This window comes from Bubalus bubalis, chromosome X (assembly GCF_019923935.1).
Source record: "Bubalus bubalis isolate 160015118507 breed Murrah chromosome X, NDDB_SH_1, whole genome shotgun sequence".
Classification (NCBI taxonomy): domain Eukaryota; kingdom Metazoa; phylum Chordata; class Mammalia; order Artiodactyla; family Bovidae; genus Bubalus; species Bubalus bubalis.
This window is the reverse complement of record NC_059181.1, coordinates 40,870,847-40,888,027: the sequence shown is the minus strand read 5'-3', so window position 1 is coordinate 40,888,027 and position 17,181 is coordinate 40,870,847. Positions and strand designations below refer to the sequence as shown.

General features: G+C 36.3%; 1 protein-coding gene across 1 annotated transcript in view; it reads left to right on the top strand.

Annotated features, from left to right (window-relative positions):
• Positions 1-17,181, top strand: part of CASK (calcium/calmodulin dependent serine protein kinase) — a gene marked incomplete in the record, with an annotated part of 361,613 nt that overhangs the window by 172,758 nt on the left and 171,674 nt on the right. The window contains 2 exon segments of the mRNA XM_045164543.1: positions 10,077-10,154; positions 14,287-14,359. Of these exon segments, the coding sequence (XP_045020478.1) occupies positions 10,077-10,154; positions 14,287-14,359 (151 nt within the window).

Genomic DNA, 17,181 nt, shown 5'->3' with positions numbered 1-17,181 from the left:
CTGAGTCTTCCAGTCTGTGAACAAGATAATTTTCTTTCCATTTATTTTAGTTGTTTAATTTCTCTTTAAAAAAATCATATTCTTCTGTCTAGAGATCCTACACATCTTTTTATTTGATTTATTCCTATGCTCTTTAATGAAAAAAAAAGTTTTTAATTTCATTTGTTTTATGTCAATAATTTTACTAAATTCTGATTCATTTTCATTTTTCCTTAGATTATTTTGAATATTCTGCATATACACTTATACCATCTGTAAATAATGATGATTTGTTTCTTCCTTTTCAATTCTTACACATTTCATCTCTTTATCTTGCCCTTACTGCTCTGGCTAGAACCTTCACAATATTGTTAAATTGTTGGGGTGGACATTTTTGCCTTCTTCAATTTAAGAATTTCTTAAGATTTAAATCCATAGTTTTATTAAATATTTTTTTCCTTTTATTGAGGTGGTCACTATTTTTCCTTCCTTAATCTATCTCAGTGTACAGAATTCTATTAATTGAATTCCAAATGTTAAAACAGTTTTGCATTCCTTTGGTAAACCCATCTTGGTCCTGTTACAGTTTTTCAATATAGCTCAGTATAGTTTTGTTTGGCTTATTTGCATCTATGTTCATTAGTGACATTGGCCATTAATTTTCACATGCTGTCCTTAACAGGTTTTATATCTAGTTGAAGCTAGCTTCATAAAATGAATTGGAAACTGTTCCTGCTTTTTATTTATTTTATTTCTCCTCCCAGTGTTCAGTAGAACTTGTGAGACATGCCATCTAGGCCTAGAGTTTTCTATGCCAGAAGGTTTTTAATTACTATTTCAGTTCCTTTAATCAGTAAAGAATTATTTAGGTTTTCTAATTCTTTTTGTGTTTTAATGAGTTTTATTTTTCTAGAAATTTGTCCATTTCATATAAATTTTCAAATTTTTGGCATAAAGTTTTGATATCATCTTTTTAATGTCTGCAGGATATAGAATATCTCCTTTTTCATTCTTCATACGGGCTGCTGTATATGTCTATTTTTTAATTCAGGCTTGCCCAAAATGTATCATTTCACGAGGAACAACTTTTAACTTTGTTAATCCTCCCAGTATCTGTTTGTTTTCCATGTCATTGGTTTCTATCCTTATTTCCCTCTAATTTGTTTGACTTTAATTTGATGATTTTATATAACTTATGGAGATGGATGCTTATCATAAATCTTGAACATTTCTTCTTTTAGAATATTAATATATGCATTTATAGCATATAAGTTTTGATGCATTGATTTTCCTTATTATTCAGTTTTAAATATTTTCTCATTTTCTAATGATTTTATTCTGAGATCTGTGTAATAAAAGTATATTGTTCAGTTCTCAAAATTGGGATTTTTCTAGTTCAGTTGTATAAATCTTTTCCAAGAATATTTTTTTGCTTTGCCTTTTGCCCTGTTTTTTCTTCATTAATTTCTGCTCATTATCATTTCCTTTTTAAATAGAACAGATTTAATTTGCTGTTCTATTAAAAAAATTTCTCCTGGTGGAATGTCACTGACTTCAGCTTTTATTTTCTAATATTTTACATCAGTGCTTGTAATATTTATGTTAAATTTAAATAATTTTTAAAGTATTAAGACTGCCTTATAAATACTATTTTAACAACATACTGAAGGAAGATTTTTGCATTTTATTTTTTAACATTTAGAACTGTTTTTAGTATGACAAAAATGGTAATACCTGTTCTTTTTTTTTTTTTAAGTAAAAAGGAAACAAAAAATCCAGAGTCCTACCCATTTACTCTTTAACACTGTGTTGTAATATCCAAAAATTTCTCAATACATTTGAATGCACATAGATAATGCATATATGTTTGTACATCTTAATATATTATGGACATCTTTCTATATCAATAAATATACTTCTATAGCATCATTTTAATGGCAGCATAATACCCTACTCTGTGGATTTACCATAGTTTATTTAATCATTCTCTTTTTGTTGGGCATTTAGGTTTTTTCCCATTTCTCCCTATTAAAAATAGCTGTGATAAACCCTTGTCATTAAAACTCAGCAAATAATCTGATTATTTCCCTTGAAATGAAATCATTGGGTCAAAGGACATGCTCATTTTTAAGACCTTTGTCTAGCATTATAAAATTGTCTACTGAAAAGGTTGTATTAATGTATTTTATTTGTCATCAGTGGGTTTCCTGATATAAGATAAGTTTCTCCAGCACTGAGGAGTGTGTGTTGTGGGGGTGGGGCTGTAGCTAGCTTTCCATACTGGAAGATTGGACCTATGCCCCAACTTCTTCTTTCAGCCATTTTTATATTTCTGGGTTTAATAATGACAACACCCCAGTCTTGAAATGTAATGCCTCAATCTTGCATGAGTTTTGATATGTAGTTTTTATTGTCATTATTAGAAATACTAGAAATGCTTTTTAATTTTCAGTGTGATTTCGCCTTTGATTCATAGGTTATTTAGCATGTATTTCTCAATTTCCAAACATTTGGGAATTTTCTAGTTATTTTTTAAATTTCTAACTTAACTATATTGTGATTAGAAAACATACTCTGCTTGCAGTTCTTTAAATTTTGTTAGGTCTTAGAAATCCACTTCTGCAATATCTTGAGTTGTAATCCAAACTAGTATTTTGTGTGTGTGTGACATCACTTTTACTTGAAAGAATGACTAACAGACAAGCCACAGTTACCCAAACTTGAGTATGTGGCAGACATTCAATTTAAAAAATGAACAAAGCGAGCCTGCTGCTTCCAGGGAAATAACTCACAGGTTGTTGCTGATGATGAAATTCAAAATTTTCAAGTGAAAATTAGAATTTTGGAAAACTTATATCTGCCACAATGAGCTTAACAGCTTCCCAGGGCTTAAAGGGGTGTGTGTGCATGCGTGTGTGCATACACTCAGTCATATCCAACTCTTTGCAGCCACATGGACTGTAGCCCACCAGGCTCCTCTTTCTATAAGTTTTTCCAGGCAAGAATACTGCAGTGGGTTGCCATTTCCTCCTCCAGGGGATCTTCCTGACCCAGGGATTGAACCTGCATCTCCTGCATTGGCAGGTGGATTCTTTACCACTGAGCCACCTGGGAAGCCCCCCAGGACTTAAAGAATGTTTCTAATGTAATCAGCAGTGATTTTTAATATCATGTAATCAAACATGTCAATATTAGGAAATTCTGCATAACTCAATGGACCAGTGTTTTTCAAATGACTAATGCATAATGTTTTGGGGGACTTCCATGGTGGCTCAGATGGTAAAGCATCTGCCTACAATGCGGGAGACCCGGGTTCAATTCCTGGGTCGGGAAGATCTCCTGGAGAAGGGAATGGTAACCCCCTGCCTCATGCGGAGAGTTGACTCATTGGAAAAGACTCTGATGCTGGGAGGGATTTGGGGCAGGAGGAGAAGGGGATGACAGAGGATGAGATGGCTGGATGGCATCACCGACTCGATGGACATGAGTCCATCGCGGGTGAACTCCGGGAGTTGGCGATGGACAGGGAGGCCTGGTGTGCTGCAATTCATGGGGTCGCAAAGAGTCGGACACAACTGAGTGACTGAACTGAACTGAATGCATAATGTTATAAAGTTATACACAAAGGTAAAAGGTCTATTCAAAGAAAAAGAACTTTGTAGTTGACCTAGAAATTAAAGTATACCTCCTGACTTATAAGTTATTGTTGTCAAGTATTTATATTTAAAATCAGTCAATCTCCTCCTGGCATACCCCATCCCACCCCACTACCTACCTCTCTCTATTTCTGAACAGTAACTGTTTTATATGATTTCTCTCTCTCTCCAGAGAGAGACTGAGAAAATAGTTGTTTTATACAATCATTGTTCATTTAGATTCACCTACATATTTACATTTTATGTTTTCCATGCCTTGCTGAATCTCTGAGTTTTCTTCATATTTCTTCTTACTGAGGAATATTCTTTTATATTTCCTTTAGGGATAGATATGCTCGTGGCAAATTATCTCAGTATTTTACTTATCTGAATTGTTTTTCCACCTTCATTCTGTAAAGATTTTTTTCTTTTTATTTAATTGGAGGCTAATTACTTTACAATATTGTAGTGGTTTTTGCCACACACTGACATGAATCAGCCATGGGTATACATGTGTTCCCCATCATTCTGTAAAGATTTATTAAGTGAGAAGAGAAGGTTATATTGGCAGTTATTTTGAGACACTTTTCCACTGTTTTCCGGCTTCCACTATTGCTACTGAAAGTCAGCTATCAGTCTGATAGTCTGTTGTTTTCACTGTTTTTGAGATTGTCTATGTTTCTTTGTTTCCTGCAGTTTTCAGTGGTATACAGCTAACTATAGATTTCTTTTTCTTCCTTGATGTTTAATGGGCTTTTCAAATCAGTGGATTGATATCTTTAATCATCTCTGGGTAATTATCAGTCATTATATTTTTAGTATTGTTTCTGCTTCATTTTCTTTTCACTTTTTAAACTTCAATGAAATATATGCTGACTTTCAAAGTAATCTTTTACATTTCTTAATCTCACTTTTATTTTTTCCATGTTTTGTCTCTCCTTGCTTCAAGCTGATTATTTTCTAGTTCACTACTTTTCTCTTTGACTATCTAATCTGTTCAAAGTCTTAATTTTTATTTTTTTCTGTTCTTAAATTTCTTCTTGCTACTTTTTCAAATCTATAGTGTCACTTTTGATTCTTTCTTTCTTACTGAATATTTAAAATTCAGCTTTTATCTCCATGGTAAGCATTGGGGTTTTCATACACTACTGATAAGACATACCAGAATATATTGTATACTGCAGTTTTCAAAATGCAACTCTTTATGTTTCCACCCTGGAGTATGAGATATTTTGTCAGAGCCTTACCCCTTGGTGGACTCTTCTGTGGTTTGTGAGAAGAATAGCACTTTCTCTCCTCTTGGATCACCCTGTAAATCTGCATCAGTGAAGTTGCTCAGTTGTGTCTGCCTCTGCGACCCCATGGACTGTAGCCTACCAGGCTCCTCAGTCCATGGAATTTTCCAGGCAAGAGTACTGGAGTGGGTTGCCATTTCCTTCTCCAGCGGATCGTCCCAACCCAGGGATCGAACCCGGGTCTCCCGCATTTCAGGCAGACGCTTTACCATCTGAGCCACCAGGGAAGCCCGTCCCTTCTCTCGAGTTCCCCAGAAGTGAAACCTCTTGCCTCCACAGCTGCCTTCTTTCCATAACCCCTCCATATCCCCAGGGCAGAAGCAGCTCTTGCTTCCCTCTTTGAGTTCTAATCCTTTCTCTGTTCTCATAGGTAGTTTTTCACTGTTTATGCTGTTAATTCTTTAACACTTAAAAAAAGTTTTATTGGGCTGGCCAGAAAGTTTGAGTTTTTCCGTACCCAATATTTCATCTAGATTTTGTAGTTGTTTTTATCACCTTCAGGGGAAATGCTGATCAGAGAAATCCAGATTTGATCTGTTCTTTACAGTGCTCCTCAAAGAATAGTTTGCAGACAAATTCTAGTCTACCAGTCATTTACCACTTTATAATGAAATAAGAACAGAAATTGAGTATAAACATCTAGAAACTGTTAGAATAATTTATGTTGCTGTGAAATCACAGCATGGTTTTGTATGTTGTAAAAAATGTATTAGCTCTTAATATACTAGAGTGTGTGTGGGGAGGGGGGGTGGTGAAAGGTAGTCCTTCATCACAGTTGGGCTTCCCTGATGGCTCAATGCTAAAGAATCCACTTGCAATGCAGGAGACACGAGTTCAATCTCTGGGTCAGAAAGATCCCCTAGAGAAGGAAATGGCAACCTACTACAGTATTCTTGGCTGGGGAACCTCATAGACAGAGGAGCCTGGCGGGTCTGTAGGGTCACAAATGAGTCAGATACAACTTAGCAACTAAACCACCACCATGATCACAGTTAATTTGAGAAGCGCTTCTTCATACAAGAAGCTACTAGTCTCCTACGAGCCTTCTCTTTCTCTGCTTTTATAGAATACATTGTAGAGGAGGAAAGAAAACTTTCTATATACTCTTAATTAAGTACCTGGGGCCTGCAAATTAAACAGACAAATGGCAAAATAACAGGAGAAGAGATTTTCATTTACACTTGGTGGGCAATAGGGAGCGGGCATACGCACAGGAAAAAGTGAAACCCACAGAGACCCAGAGACTTTATGGTATATCCATTTTAACAAAGAGGTAAAGTGAAGAGACTAGACAAAGGAAGGAGAGGGTAGTTTGGGTATCTAGGGTCGGAAGTAAATTGTAGGAAGGTAATCAGAAAATATATGGTAAAAAAGAGTTATTTAATAAGGTTTGTTACACAGGTAAGAGTGGTTTTCTTCCTCCTGGTACATGAGAGGGGAACACCTTTACAAAAGGAAATTTCTGTCACTTTAATAAAGGGAAATTAATGTCCCATTTTTAGGCAGAATGGAGGAGAGTAGAGTGTTTTCATGTATCTGCTGATTTTCAGTTGCCTTCAGCTCAAAATAATCCTCTGCTAAAGTGGCATATTTGGGGCTGGAATATTTTGATCCCTTCCACATACTTACAGCCATACCTTGTCCCTCTAGACCTGTGATCTGTTTTGTTTGGAGCATTTGTTTTTGGATAATGTTTAAATTTTTTATAAGTAATGCATGTTTATTACAGAAGTTTTAAAATTCAGATAGTTGAAATGAGGGGCAGTTAAGATCATTCATAATCCTACCTCTTTTCACAATTCAGAGTAAACATCCCCTAGTTTTTCTCTGGGTTTAGTATAGAAACATTCCCCATACTCTTCCATAGCAGGATTTCTTCTCTCTCATTTCATTCCCTCAGAATGGAACCAACTAAGGAAATTCAGAGCACGCTTATTGAAGCTTCTTGGCAGCCTCAGAAACACCCTAAGATGGGAAACCAAAGAGAAAACCAATAAGAGAAGCCTTATAATTGTTTTTAAAAGCATATTATCAAGTAAAGTTTGTCAAGAATTAGGACATTGAACTTTTTGTTCAAGATTATTATACTGGGATTGTATGTCTTATGAATATGTATATTTTAAGTTTCTATGATGAGTAAAATTTGCATAAAAGTATTTTTCGCTTGTATTTCTATATCTCATGAAATTTTGAATTAATGGATTGCCTTTTACTTTAATATCAATTAACATTACAAATAACTAATCAAATAGCTTTAATAATTGAAAAATTACTTTCACAGTAATGACTTACTTTCAGACTAAAGCCTCAAAGAGCATGCATGCATGTTTTAAACATTACATAGGCGGTTTTGTTTGGTACCCCTGTTTATGAACCATTGTATTAAAAAATGTATAATAGCCAAAAGATACCATTTATAATAGCAACTAAAAATATAAAATGCCTTAGGGTGGGGAACCCAATAATCAATATTTGGAACCAATATGAAGAAAACCTTGAAATTCTAACTCAGAGACATAAAAGGAAATGGAGATGGATATCATATTCACAGATGAGAATGTTAGGAAAATGTTAATTTCTACTTGTGAATCTATAAATATAATACTATTTCAGCAAAATATTTTTTTTAAACTTTTTAGTGTTTGAGAAATTGATTTTAAATTTCAGCTGTGAGAAAAAGAAAATCTCATAGGAAAATGTTGGCAAAGAGTAATAACTAAATGAGACTTATTTTGCCAAATACTAAAATAGATACTATTGCAGAATTAAAATTGGTATCAGACTAGATACCAAAGTAGTGGAAAAGAGTAGAAACCTAAAAATAATCTCATATGTGTATATGCATATGTAGAAATTGTCATTTCAACTACTAGTATTTTCACATATGTCCAGGAAAATGAATCGATTCATGCTGGTAACTGTAGCCCAGGGCAGTAAGTGATTTCCAGTTATTTCCCACTGACTGGTTCCCTCTTTAAATGTTTGCCTCTCACCATCTTACTACCTTCTCCCAACCCTTAGGATTTTTCCCCCTTTCAGATGCCTCCAAAAAGCCTTCCTCTGGCTCTAAGGATTCTTACTGCTTTATGATGCAATCAGTTTAGCTCTCTCCTTTGCCCAACTCTTCTCTCATCTAAGATGCATAGTGCTTATCCTCACATTTCGCAATTAAAAAGGAAAAAGGCTAAACAAAACTATAATTCCCTCACTATGTGTTTTTAGTCTTCACAAATCAGCCATCCAAGCTTAAACTGCAGCCAGCTTTAAAAATAGTGCTTTTCTTCTCCCCACAACACAAAGAAATGAAAAATATTCAGCCTCTCTAGTAATCAAGGAAATGTAAATGAAAGTATTTATGGGTGACTTTTTTTCCTCCTATCTGATTGGCAAAGATTAAAAAGAATACTCATCCTAGGAGAGGCAAGCAAGGTAGGAAAGAACACTCTCACACTCGGTAGTTGCAGAGTAAATTGTTGAAAGTTTTCCAGTAGTATACGTATCAAAAGCATTCTTTCTCTGCCTCTTGACCTAGCAACTCTGCTTGTAGGACTTGTTGCAGGTGATCAGGGTTGTTCACATAGATGCATGATCACATTCATCTGGGTTTTATTTCTGATGATGCAAAATAGACCCTGCCATACTTCAGAGTAGACTGAGCCATCATAAAAATTAGTTTAGAAAAGAATCCTATTGAACATTGGAAAAAGTTCATTGGCCGTGAAATGAAAACTAGGTAAACTTGGTAAAGCTTTGTATAAATGTGAAAGTATTTTCATATAATATGGTCAACTAATCATTAAATATTTACTGTGTGCCTAGTATTCTGCCAGGTTTTTGGTGGGAATATGTTGAAAGTATAAAATATACTTGTTCTTTTAGAACTTCATCCTATGTTTGAACTGTTGAGCTTGAATATGTATATTTGTTCCTTGCACACTTAGTAGGTGTAGCTGTAGATAATGGAAAGAGCATTGAATATAGGTAGGGATTTGAATTCTGTCCCTGTCACATACGTGTCTACTCACTTAGACAAATTATTTGAGAACATGAATGATGCTGACCTCATGGGGTGATAAGAATGAAGGGAGATAAAACAAGGAATGCTTTCCATGATGCTAGAAGAATAGTAATATTAGTAATGATTATTAATGATTATTAATTAGTTATTGGATTTCCCTGGTGATTCAGTGGTTAAGAATCTGCCTTGTAATGCAGGGGACACGAGTTCCATCCCTAGTCAGAGATGCCCTGACCCACAATGCCCCACAGCGTTTTGCCAACAAAGGTCTGTATAGTCAAAGCTATGGTTTGTCCAGTAGTCATATACAGATGTGAGAGCGGGACCATAAACAAGGCTGTTGTTGTTGTTCAGTCCCTCAGTCATGTTGCACTCTTTGCAACCCCATGGACTGCAGCAAGCCAGGCTTCCCTGTCCTTCACTGTCTCCTGGAATTTGCTCAAACTCATATCCATTGACTGAATGATGCCATCCAACCATCTCATCCTCTATTGCCCCCTTCTCCTCTTGTCCTCAGTCTTTACAGCATCAGGGTCTTTTCTAATGAATCAGCTTTTAGCCTCAGGTGGCCAAAGTACTGGAGTTTCAGCTTCAGCATCAGTACTTCCAATGAATATTCAGGACTGATTTCCTTTAGGATTGACTGGTTTGATCTCCTTGCTGTCCAAGGGACTCTTAAGAGTCTTCCCTAGCACCACAATTCAAAAGCATCAATTCTTCAGCACTCAGTCTTCTTTATGGTCCAACTGTCACATCCGTACTTGACTACTGGAAAAACCATAGTTTTGACTAAACGGGCCTTTGTTGGCAGTGATGTCTCTGCTTTTTAATACACTGTCTAGGTTTGTCATAGCTTTCCTTCCAAGGAACAGGTGTCTTTTAATTTCATGGCTGCAGTCACCGTTCATAGTGATTTCAACATTAAGATGGTTATAATGTCCTTTATAATTGGTATCTATTTTTCATCAAAAGAAGGAGATTTAAATAATTTACTATAATCTTTAGCTGTAAGTCAAATATTACTTTAGTAATATTACTTTAGTAATATTACTAAATATTACTAAAAACTTACTTACAATGTATTCGCTTTCAATGTTTTCTTCCTGAAATTTTCTCTTTCCTTATCTTCTTTTTCACATCTCTCTACAGTATGGATGGAGCAGATCTGTGTTTTGAAATCGTAAAACGAGCTGATGCTGGTTTCGTATACAGTGAAGCTGTCGCCAGGTATGTAATTTGTATCAACTTCCCAAAGTAAAGGTAGAAGTAAAAGGGAGCTGACAAGGAAATCATATGAAGCATCCTGCTCTTTGAATGACAAGCAGGCTGCCAATCTTTCTTACAAGGAGCATCTCTTAATGTGCCTTAGTGGAACCATACAGTAACTGGAAATGCAAAATATTAAACAGTGAGTTTATTTATATGGATTTAGAATTTAACATCACCGCTACCATCTTTTCCATTTCTGATGACTTTTATACAAGGAGGAATTTTATAGGTCAGGAACTATGTAGAAGGAAACTTGGGGATTTTTTGGTGTGTGTTTGATTTTTGCTTTTTAGCAGATGTGCTTCATTAGTTCTTCAGTTTGCCTTTTAGTGATAGCAGATTGTTTTGTGACCAGTTAATCTGAGAAAAAGCACGGAACAGCAGAAGAACAGAAATAACAGCACAGTTTTTCTGCTGAATATATTGGATCTCCCAATCAAGTAGTCATCATTGTTCCAAGAGAAGGAGTTCCTACTCAAAATAAAGATTTAATATGAAAAATCATAGGAGCCATGCACTGGGTCACTTGCCTATAGATTTGGAGCAGTACAGCTTTCTGCTTTGGTGACAATCATATCATAAATACCCACTCCAATAAGTTGCCTTTTTAATACATGAGTTACAGCAACCCTCCTTAGTCACTAACCATGGTATGTTAAAGGGTTCAAACCTATAAGTATTTATTCAAACTTTCTACCATTTAGGAAACAGTTACCATTAAATGATTATAACATTCTCCCTCCTACCATTCTTTTTATAATTATGGCACAATGGACAGATATGGCTGAAAACAACTTAGGGACTACTACCCCCATGCAACTTTAAGCTCAGAATGACTTGACTTTCTTCAAATTCTTTGTGTAGTCTTCTCCTGCCTGAGCAGCAAGGGCCCCCATTTCAGGAGGTAGAGCAGCCATAACTATAACACAAGATAAAGAATATACTAAATTTTAGGTAGCTTCTGTATTCTACTCCTGGAGCTAGGGAGAGGAAGCAAATGAGAGTTTATATATATTAACTTTAGTTCCTTCTTTTAACTCCTGATTTATTCATAGTAGAACTGAGGCCAAATATCCTTTTTTATTTTGTGCCTTGTTCACTAAAAGTATATTCTAGGGTTTTCTTTTTTTAATCCCATTTTGCTTTTGTGTTCTTATCACAATTAAAAGTTTTTATTTTGTATTGCATTTTAGAATTAAAAAACATTCTTTAATAATCAATGCTTTCTTGATTTTTCTTATGGCATAGTGGTATGCCACTTTCTCCTACTAAATGAAACCCTCAAATTTTGCATAGCATTGCTCATATTTATTTCTTAAAGAATTAGAGTTTTGTATTTTCCCATATTGTTATCTTTCAACAGCAGCATCAAATAGGGAAAACTAAATATTCTGGACATTGATTTCATAAAACAGTGAAACTTGATGGAGGAAGATGACTTTTTCCTTTTTGAACCACAAAGACACTGGAATACCTGGCAGATAGGCTATCAGAGTTGATGTTAAACCACTACTGCTTTTACTCTGTTCCATACTCATCCATTACTTTGCCAACAAAGGCCAATCTAGTCAAAGCTAAGGTTTTTCCAGTAGTCATGTTTGGGTGTGAGAGTTGGACTATAAAGAAAGCTGAAAGCCGAAGAATTGATGCTTTTGAACTGTGGTGTTGGAGAAAACTCTTGAGAGTCCCTTGGACCGCAAGGAGATCCAACCAGTCCATCCTAAAGGAAATCAGTCCTGAGTATTCATTGGAAGGACTGATGCTGAAACTGAAACTCCAGTAATTTGGCCACCTGATGTGAAGAACCGACTCATTTGAAGAGACCGTGATGCTGGGAAAGATTGAAGGCAGGAGGAGAAGGGGACCACAGAGGATGAGATGCTGTATGGCATCAGTGATTCAGTGGACATGAGTTTGAGTAAACTCCGGGAGTTGGTGATGGACAAGGAGGCCTGACATGCTGCAGTCCATGGGGTCACAGAGTTGGACACTATTGAGCAACTGAACTGAACTACTCATTCCTATTACTTTTCTTTAACTTTGAGCCTGTCTCTGCCACTGTGCTAGGTGTTAGAACATAAAGAATACTAGTGTTGTAGAGATGATGTCATAGAGTGAAATGACTGGAGGTCTCTCACAATCTTGAGATTATAGGAAAGTTAGATGTTTATGTACATCAAGATGAAAGTCTGTTGATTTTAAAAATCCACCTATATTGCTGTTAAAATGGTGATTTTATGAAAGGTACTTACCAGAATGGACCAAAGAAAAGAGTAATATTGGGATCAATAAATGATACTGCAAAGAGAGAGATTTGGCAAAATTTAATAAAACCCTTCCTAAAAATGAAAATAGGGAGGGACCTCAGAAAGTATGATTAGGTATGTCCCCTATTGCAGAGTACCAGTGACCATGTAACCAAGGGCACATAGATCCTTCCTTTGGTTTAGAGCATTCAACCATATAACTTCTACCTTCCTTCTCTCTGATCCTATACTCCATTGTTGGGAAATGCGGCTTGTATCAGTTGTTCTAGTGAGAGCAAGTGAAAGAAGACTCAGAGACTAAGTAATCATACTGATAGTGTTGTTTTTCTCCAAATGGCTGACCCAATTACTGATTACCTCTGTTTTTCAGAGGTGATGAGTTATGGAGTAAACTAATACACAGGATCAGATTATCAAATCAAACTCTCACAAATCAGAGAGATATTCTTCCCTAGCACCAGGCTTTACTGAACAATTGTAAGGATACAGCCAATCAAAAGACCCAGCTGAAGCTGAGAGAGATCTGGGCCTTTTAAGGGTAGCTCTTCACTTCTTCCTGCATCAGAAAATCACCGCTGGCCCAGAATAGATGAGGTCTCTACATGAGGTCTGTGAGATTCCACACACGGAGGGGAGCATTTCAATTATGAAGCATCTCCATTGTGTATCTTGGAGAGTGGTATAGCTTATACACCATCCTCCACGAAGCCATTGATGCCTCAGGGATCCTGGGTTCTTTTTATGATAGGCAGTCCTTAGCCAGGGACATTCTGTTAAGGGAATTCCAGAGATAAGCTTTCTTCAGCCTTTATTTTAAAGTTTGGAGAATGAAAGATCTGGATAGAAAAAAACAAAATTAAGTAAATACTAACTAATAAATAATGCTAAGTAAATTGCATTTCTGTGTCATGGCTGGTTGGGAAGGAAAGGGGGGAAAATGAGAAAGGAAGATAGTAGGAAGAAAATGACAGCTATGTAGGGAACAAAATTCAGAGGAAGAGAAGATGAAAAAGACCCTTAAAGAGAAACAGTAGGATTACAGAAGAAGAACTTTAGAATTGAGAGAAGGAAATCGAAGTAAGTTCTCAAGTAATACTGAATGACCTGCTCTTGTCACACCCAGTGGCTAGTGACCCTGTTAGCACTTTTAAATGCTCACTCCTCCTCTGTTCTTCTCCTGGACCCAGTTCAGAGCCTCGGTGGACCCTGCTGGCCTTGTGAGGAGTTTGATTTTCCTTCAGCCCAGAAGGAATCTGCTTTGTTCAAGGATACCCCATCTAATACTTGATTATGTTGCAAAAAGAAATTGTAGGCATAAGGGGGTTCTCTCTTGTTTGTTCTTAGAGCTAAATGGAAATAAGACAGCTAACCAGCCTCTGCTGGCAGATGAAAGACTCCTACCCCTTGAGTTAGAATTCTTTGTGTACTTCTGAGCACTGCTCACTTAATAGCAATCCAGAGTAACTAAGTAAAATTAACTGAGTGTCAGAGAACTGTTATTTATTTTTTTCATATTTTAAGGTTGAATTTTTAGTTTACAGAGCTATTTTACGTATGAGCTGTGTGAATGTGTGAAAATTCCTTTGCCTTAGATATCTTAGAAAATGTAGAACACATTATTTCTTCATAAAGCTCATAAACTTATACGTCTGCCAACTTTTTCATTACTAAGCTGTGCATTCCACCAATCTTGTCTACTCAAATGAAAAGTGTCTGCGGGCAGCGAATATGAAGGTGGGAGTTACAAACTAGGGACATTGTATATTAAGTTTTAAAAATAAAAGCTTTTTTTACAGTTCTAGATTTCTTTTGTTTTTCTACAGTCATTACATGAGACAGATACTGGAAGCTCTACGCTATTGTCATGATAATAACATAATTCACAGGGATGTGAAGGTAAGTCATTTTTATTACTAACTTTAATATTTGTGAATAGATACTGACTTATAGCAATGATAGTAATGAGAAATTTTTCTTTAATGTTTTTATGAAGAACATCTTAAAGTTAATTTTACTTACAAATAAAAATTTGTTGAACTGGTTTATATTTGGAGATTTGTAGTAATTCTTAATAGGAACAATTTTTTATCATTTCCATTTCCTTATTTTTATTAAAATGTACATGCATTCTAAAATTCCATTATTCTTTCTTTGCCTTTGTGTGTGTGTGTAAGAGAAGTGTGAAAATCCAGCAAATAGGAAGAACAAACAATATTCTGCACTAAGTTAATTGAGGGGAAAATGAGAATTTGGTTGATATAGGAATAGTTCATCACACTTACATTTCTGTAATGTTGCAATGTAGAATAGTCAGCATTTTATTTTCTTTGCAGAGAGTTTTGAAACATAGTCTGAAATCATAAATTATAATAGTTTGTACTCTTAGGAATATGAATATTACCATTATTCAGGCTTTATGCCTGTTTGATCCCAGTATCATTTCATGAGAACTGTCAGTTCCTGGCTCATTATGGTGTCAGGCAGAACAAGGAAGCATGAAAGAAAGGGAGACATGGCCCTCCTGCTCAAACCCACCCCCTTTCAAGGCCTTGAGTCGCTAAGAGCCCCTGCGATCTCTCTGGCCCTCTTGTCCACTGTCACATGCTCCTATTTTGTCACTGGTTTCTCTCTAACCCATAGCATCCATAGGTACAGTGCTCTTCTTCTCTCAAGAAATAATATCAAAGGCCTGGCTTCTTCAGTGGACTTTAATAGTTAAGAAAAATGAGTAGAATTTAATTAAATTTTCTATAACATCTGAGAAATTTTAACTGAAACTCTGGTGGTTAAAAGCTGAGGGAAAGCATGAGCAATTCCAAACCCATCTAGTGGAATGTTATAATAGCAATGAAAAATCATTGGAGAAATGTACAAAATACACATTAGTGTAAATTAGTTGTAAAATATCTTATTCTTTTCAAATGTAGTGATAGGAAAGCAATATTGTTATTATCTCCACTCAACATTTTAAACAACTCGGTGGATACATAGCACTTTTATAAGCAAGTATTCTTCAGTCATGCAAACAAAGAGAGTGAGAAGTGTAGAAAGATAAGGGGGGTAGGGAATGGTCAGTGATAGCAATATGTCGTGTTATTCTTTTGCATTTAATTAATAGAAGAAAATGCATATATACAGAATGAACTATATCTCCATAAATGACAATCTGTGGGAGTTCCCTGGTGGTCCAGTGGTTTAGAACCCACACTTCCACTGCAGAGGGCATGGGTTTGATACCTGGTTGGGGAGCTAGGATTCTGCATACCACACAGTAAGCCCCCCAAAAAAAGATCATTTGAAAACTTAAAATATGTAAAACAGGGGGCTTCACTGATAGCTCAGTGGTAAAGAATCCACCTGCCAATTTAGAAGACATGGGTTCTATCCCTGGTCCGGGAAGATCGCACATGCCGCAACTACTGAGCCTATGCACCATACAACTAAGCCCACGCGCCACAATTACTGAGCCTGTACTCTCGAGCCCACATGCTGCAACTGCTGAAGCCTGTACGCCCTAGAGCCCGTGCTCTGCAACGAGAGAGGCCACTGCAGTGACACACCTGCACGCTGCAACTAGAGAAAAGCCTGCACGGCAACGAAGACCCAGCACAGCCCCAAATAAATAAATACAGTGTTTAGAAATATGTAAAACAAATTCTGAGTTCATATAGTAGCATTATGTTAAAGACTGTTGCTCAAGAGGCAATTTTTTTTTATTGAGATATAGTTAACATTTAGCATTATATTAGTTTCAGGTATACAACATAATGATATATGTATATATTGTGACATGATCACCACAGTAAGTCTAATTACTCTCTGTCACCATGCAAATGTACAATATAATATTATTGACTAGTCACCAGGCTGTACATTATGTCTCATGACTTATTTATTTTTGTGATTGGAAGTCTGTACCAGTTACCCCCTTCACCCATTTTGTCCCTCCAACCCTCTTTCTCTCTGGCAACCACCATTCTGGTCTCTGTGTCTGTGAGTTTTGTTTTGTTTGTTCATTTGTTCTGATTTTGAGATTGTGTATGACTGAAATCTTATTTGTCTGTCTCTATCGGACTTACTCAACATAATACCCTCAAGGTCCATCCACTTTGTCACAATGGCAAGAGTTCATTCTTTTTTATGACTGAGTAGTATTCTGTTGTGAGTGTGTGAGTATACACACACACACACACTGTCTTTGTTCATTTACCCGTCAATGGACACTTAGGTTGTTTCTATCTTGGCTAATGTAAATAATGCTGCAGTAGCATGAGGGTGCATATATCTTTTTAAAGTAATGTTTTTGTTTTCTTCAGATAAGTACTCAGAAGTCAAATTGCTCAATCATTTGGTAGTTCTTGTTGAAAGTGAAAGTCACTCAGTAGTGTCCAACTCTTGGTGACCACATGGACTACACAGTCCATGGAATTCTCTAGGCCAGAATACTGGAGTGGGTAGCCTTTCCCTTTTCCAGAGGATCTTCCGAACCCAGGGTTCAAACCCAGGTCTCCCACATTGCAGGCAGATTCTTTACCAGCTGAGCCACAAGGGAAACCCAAGAATAGTGGAGTGGGTAGCCTATCCCTTCTTCAGTGGATCTTCCCAACCCAGGAATCGAATTGGGGTCTCCTGGATTGCAGACAGATTCTTTACCAACTGAGCTATCAAGGAAGCCCCCATGTGGTAGTTCTATTTTTAGTTTTTTGAGGAACCTCCAT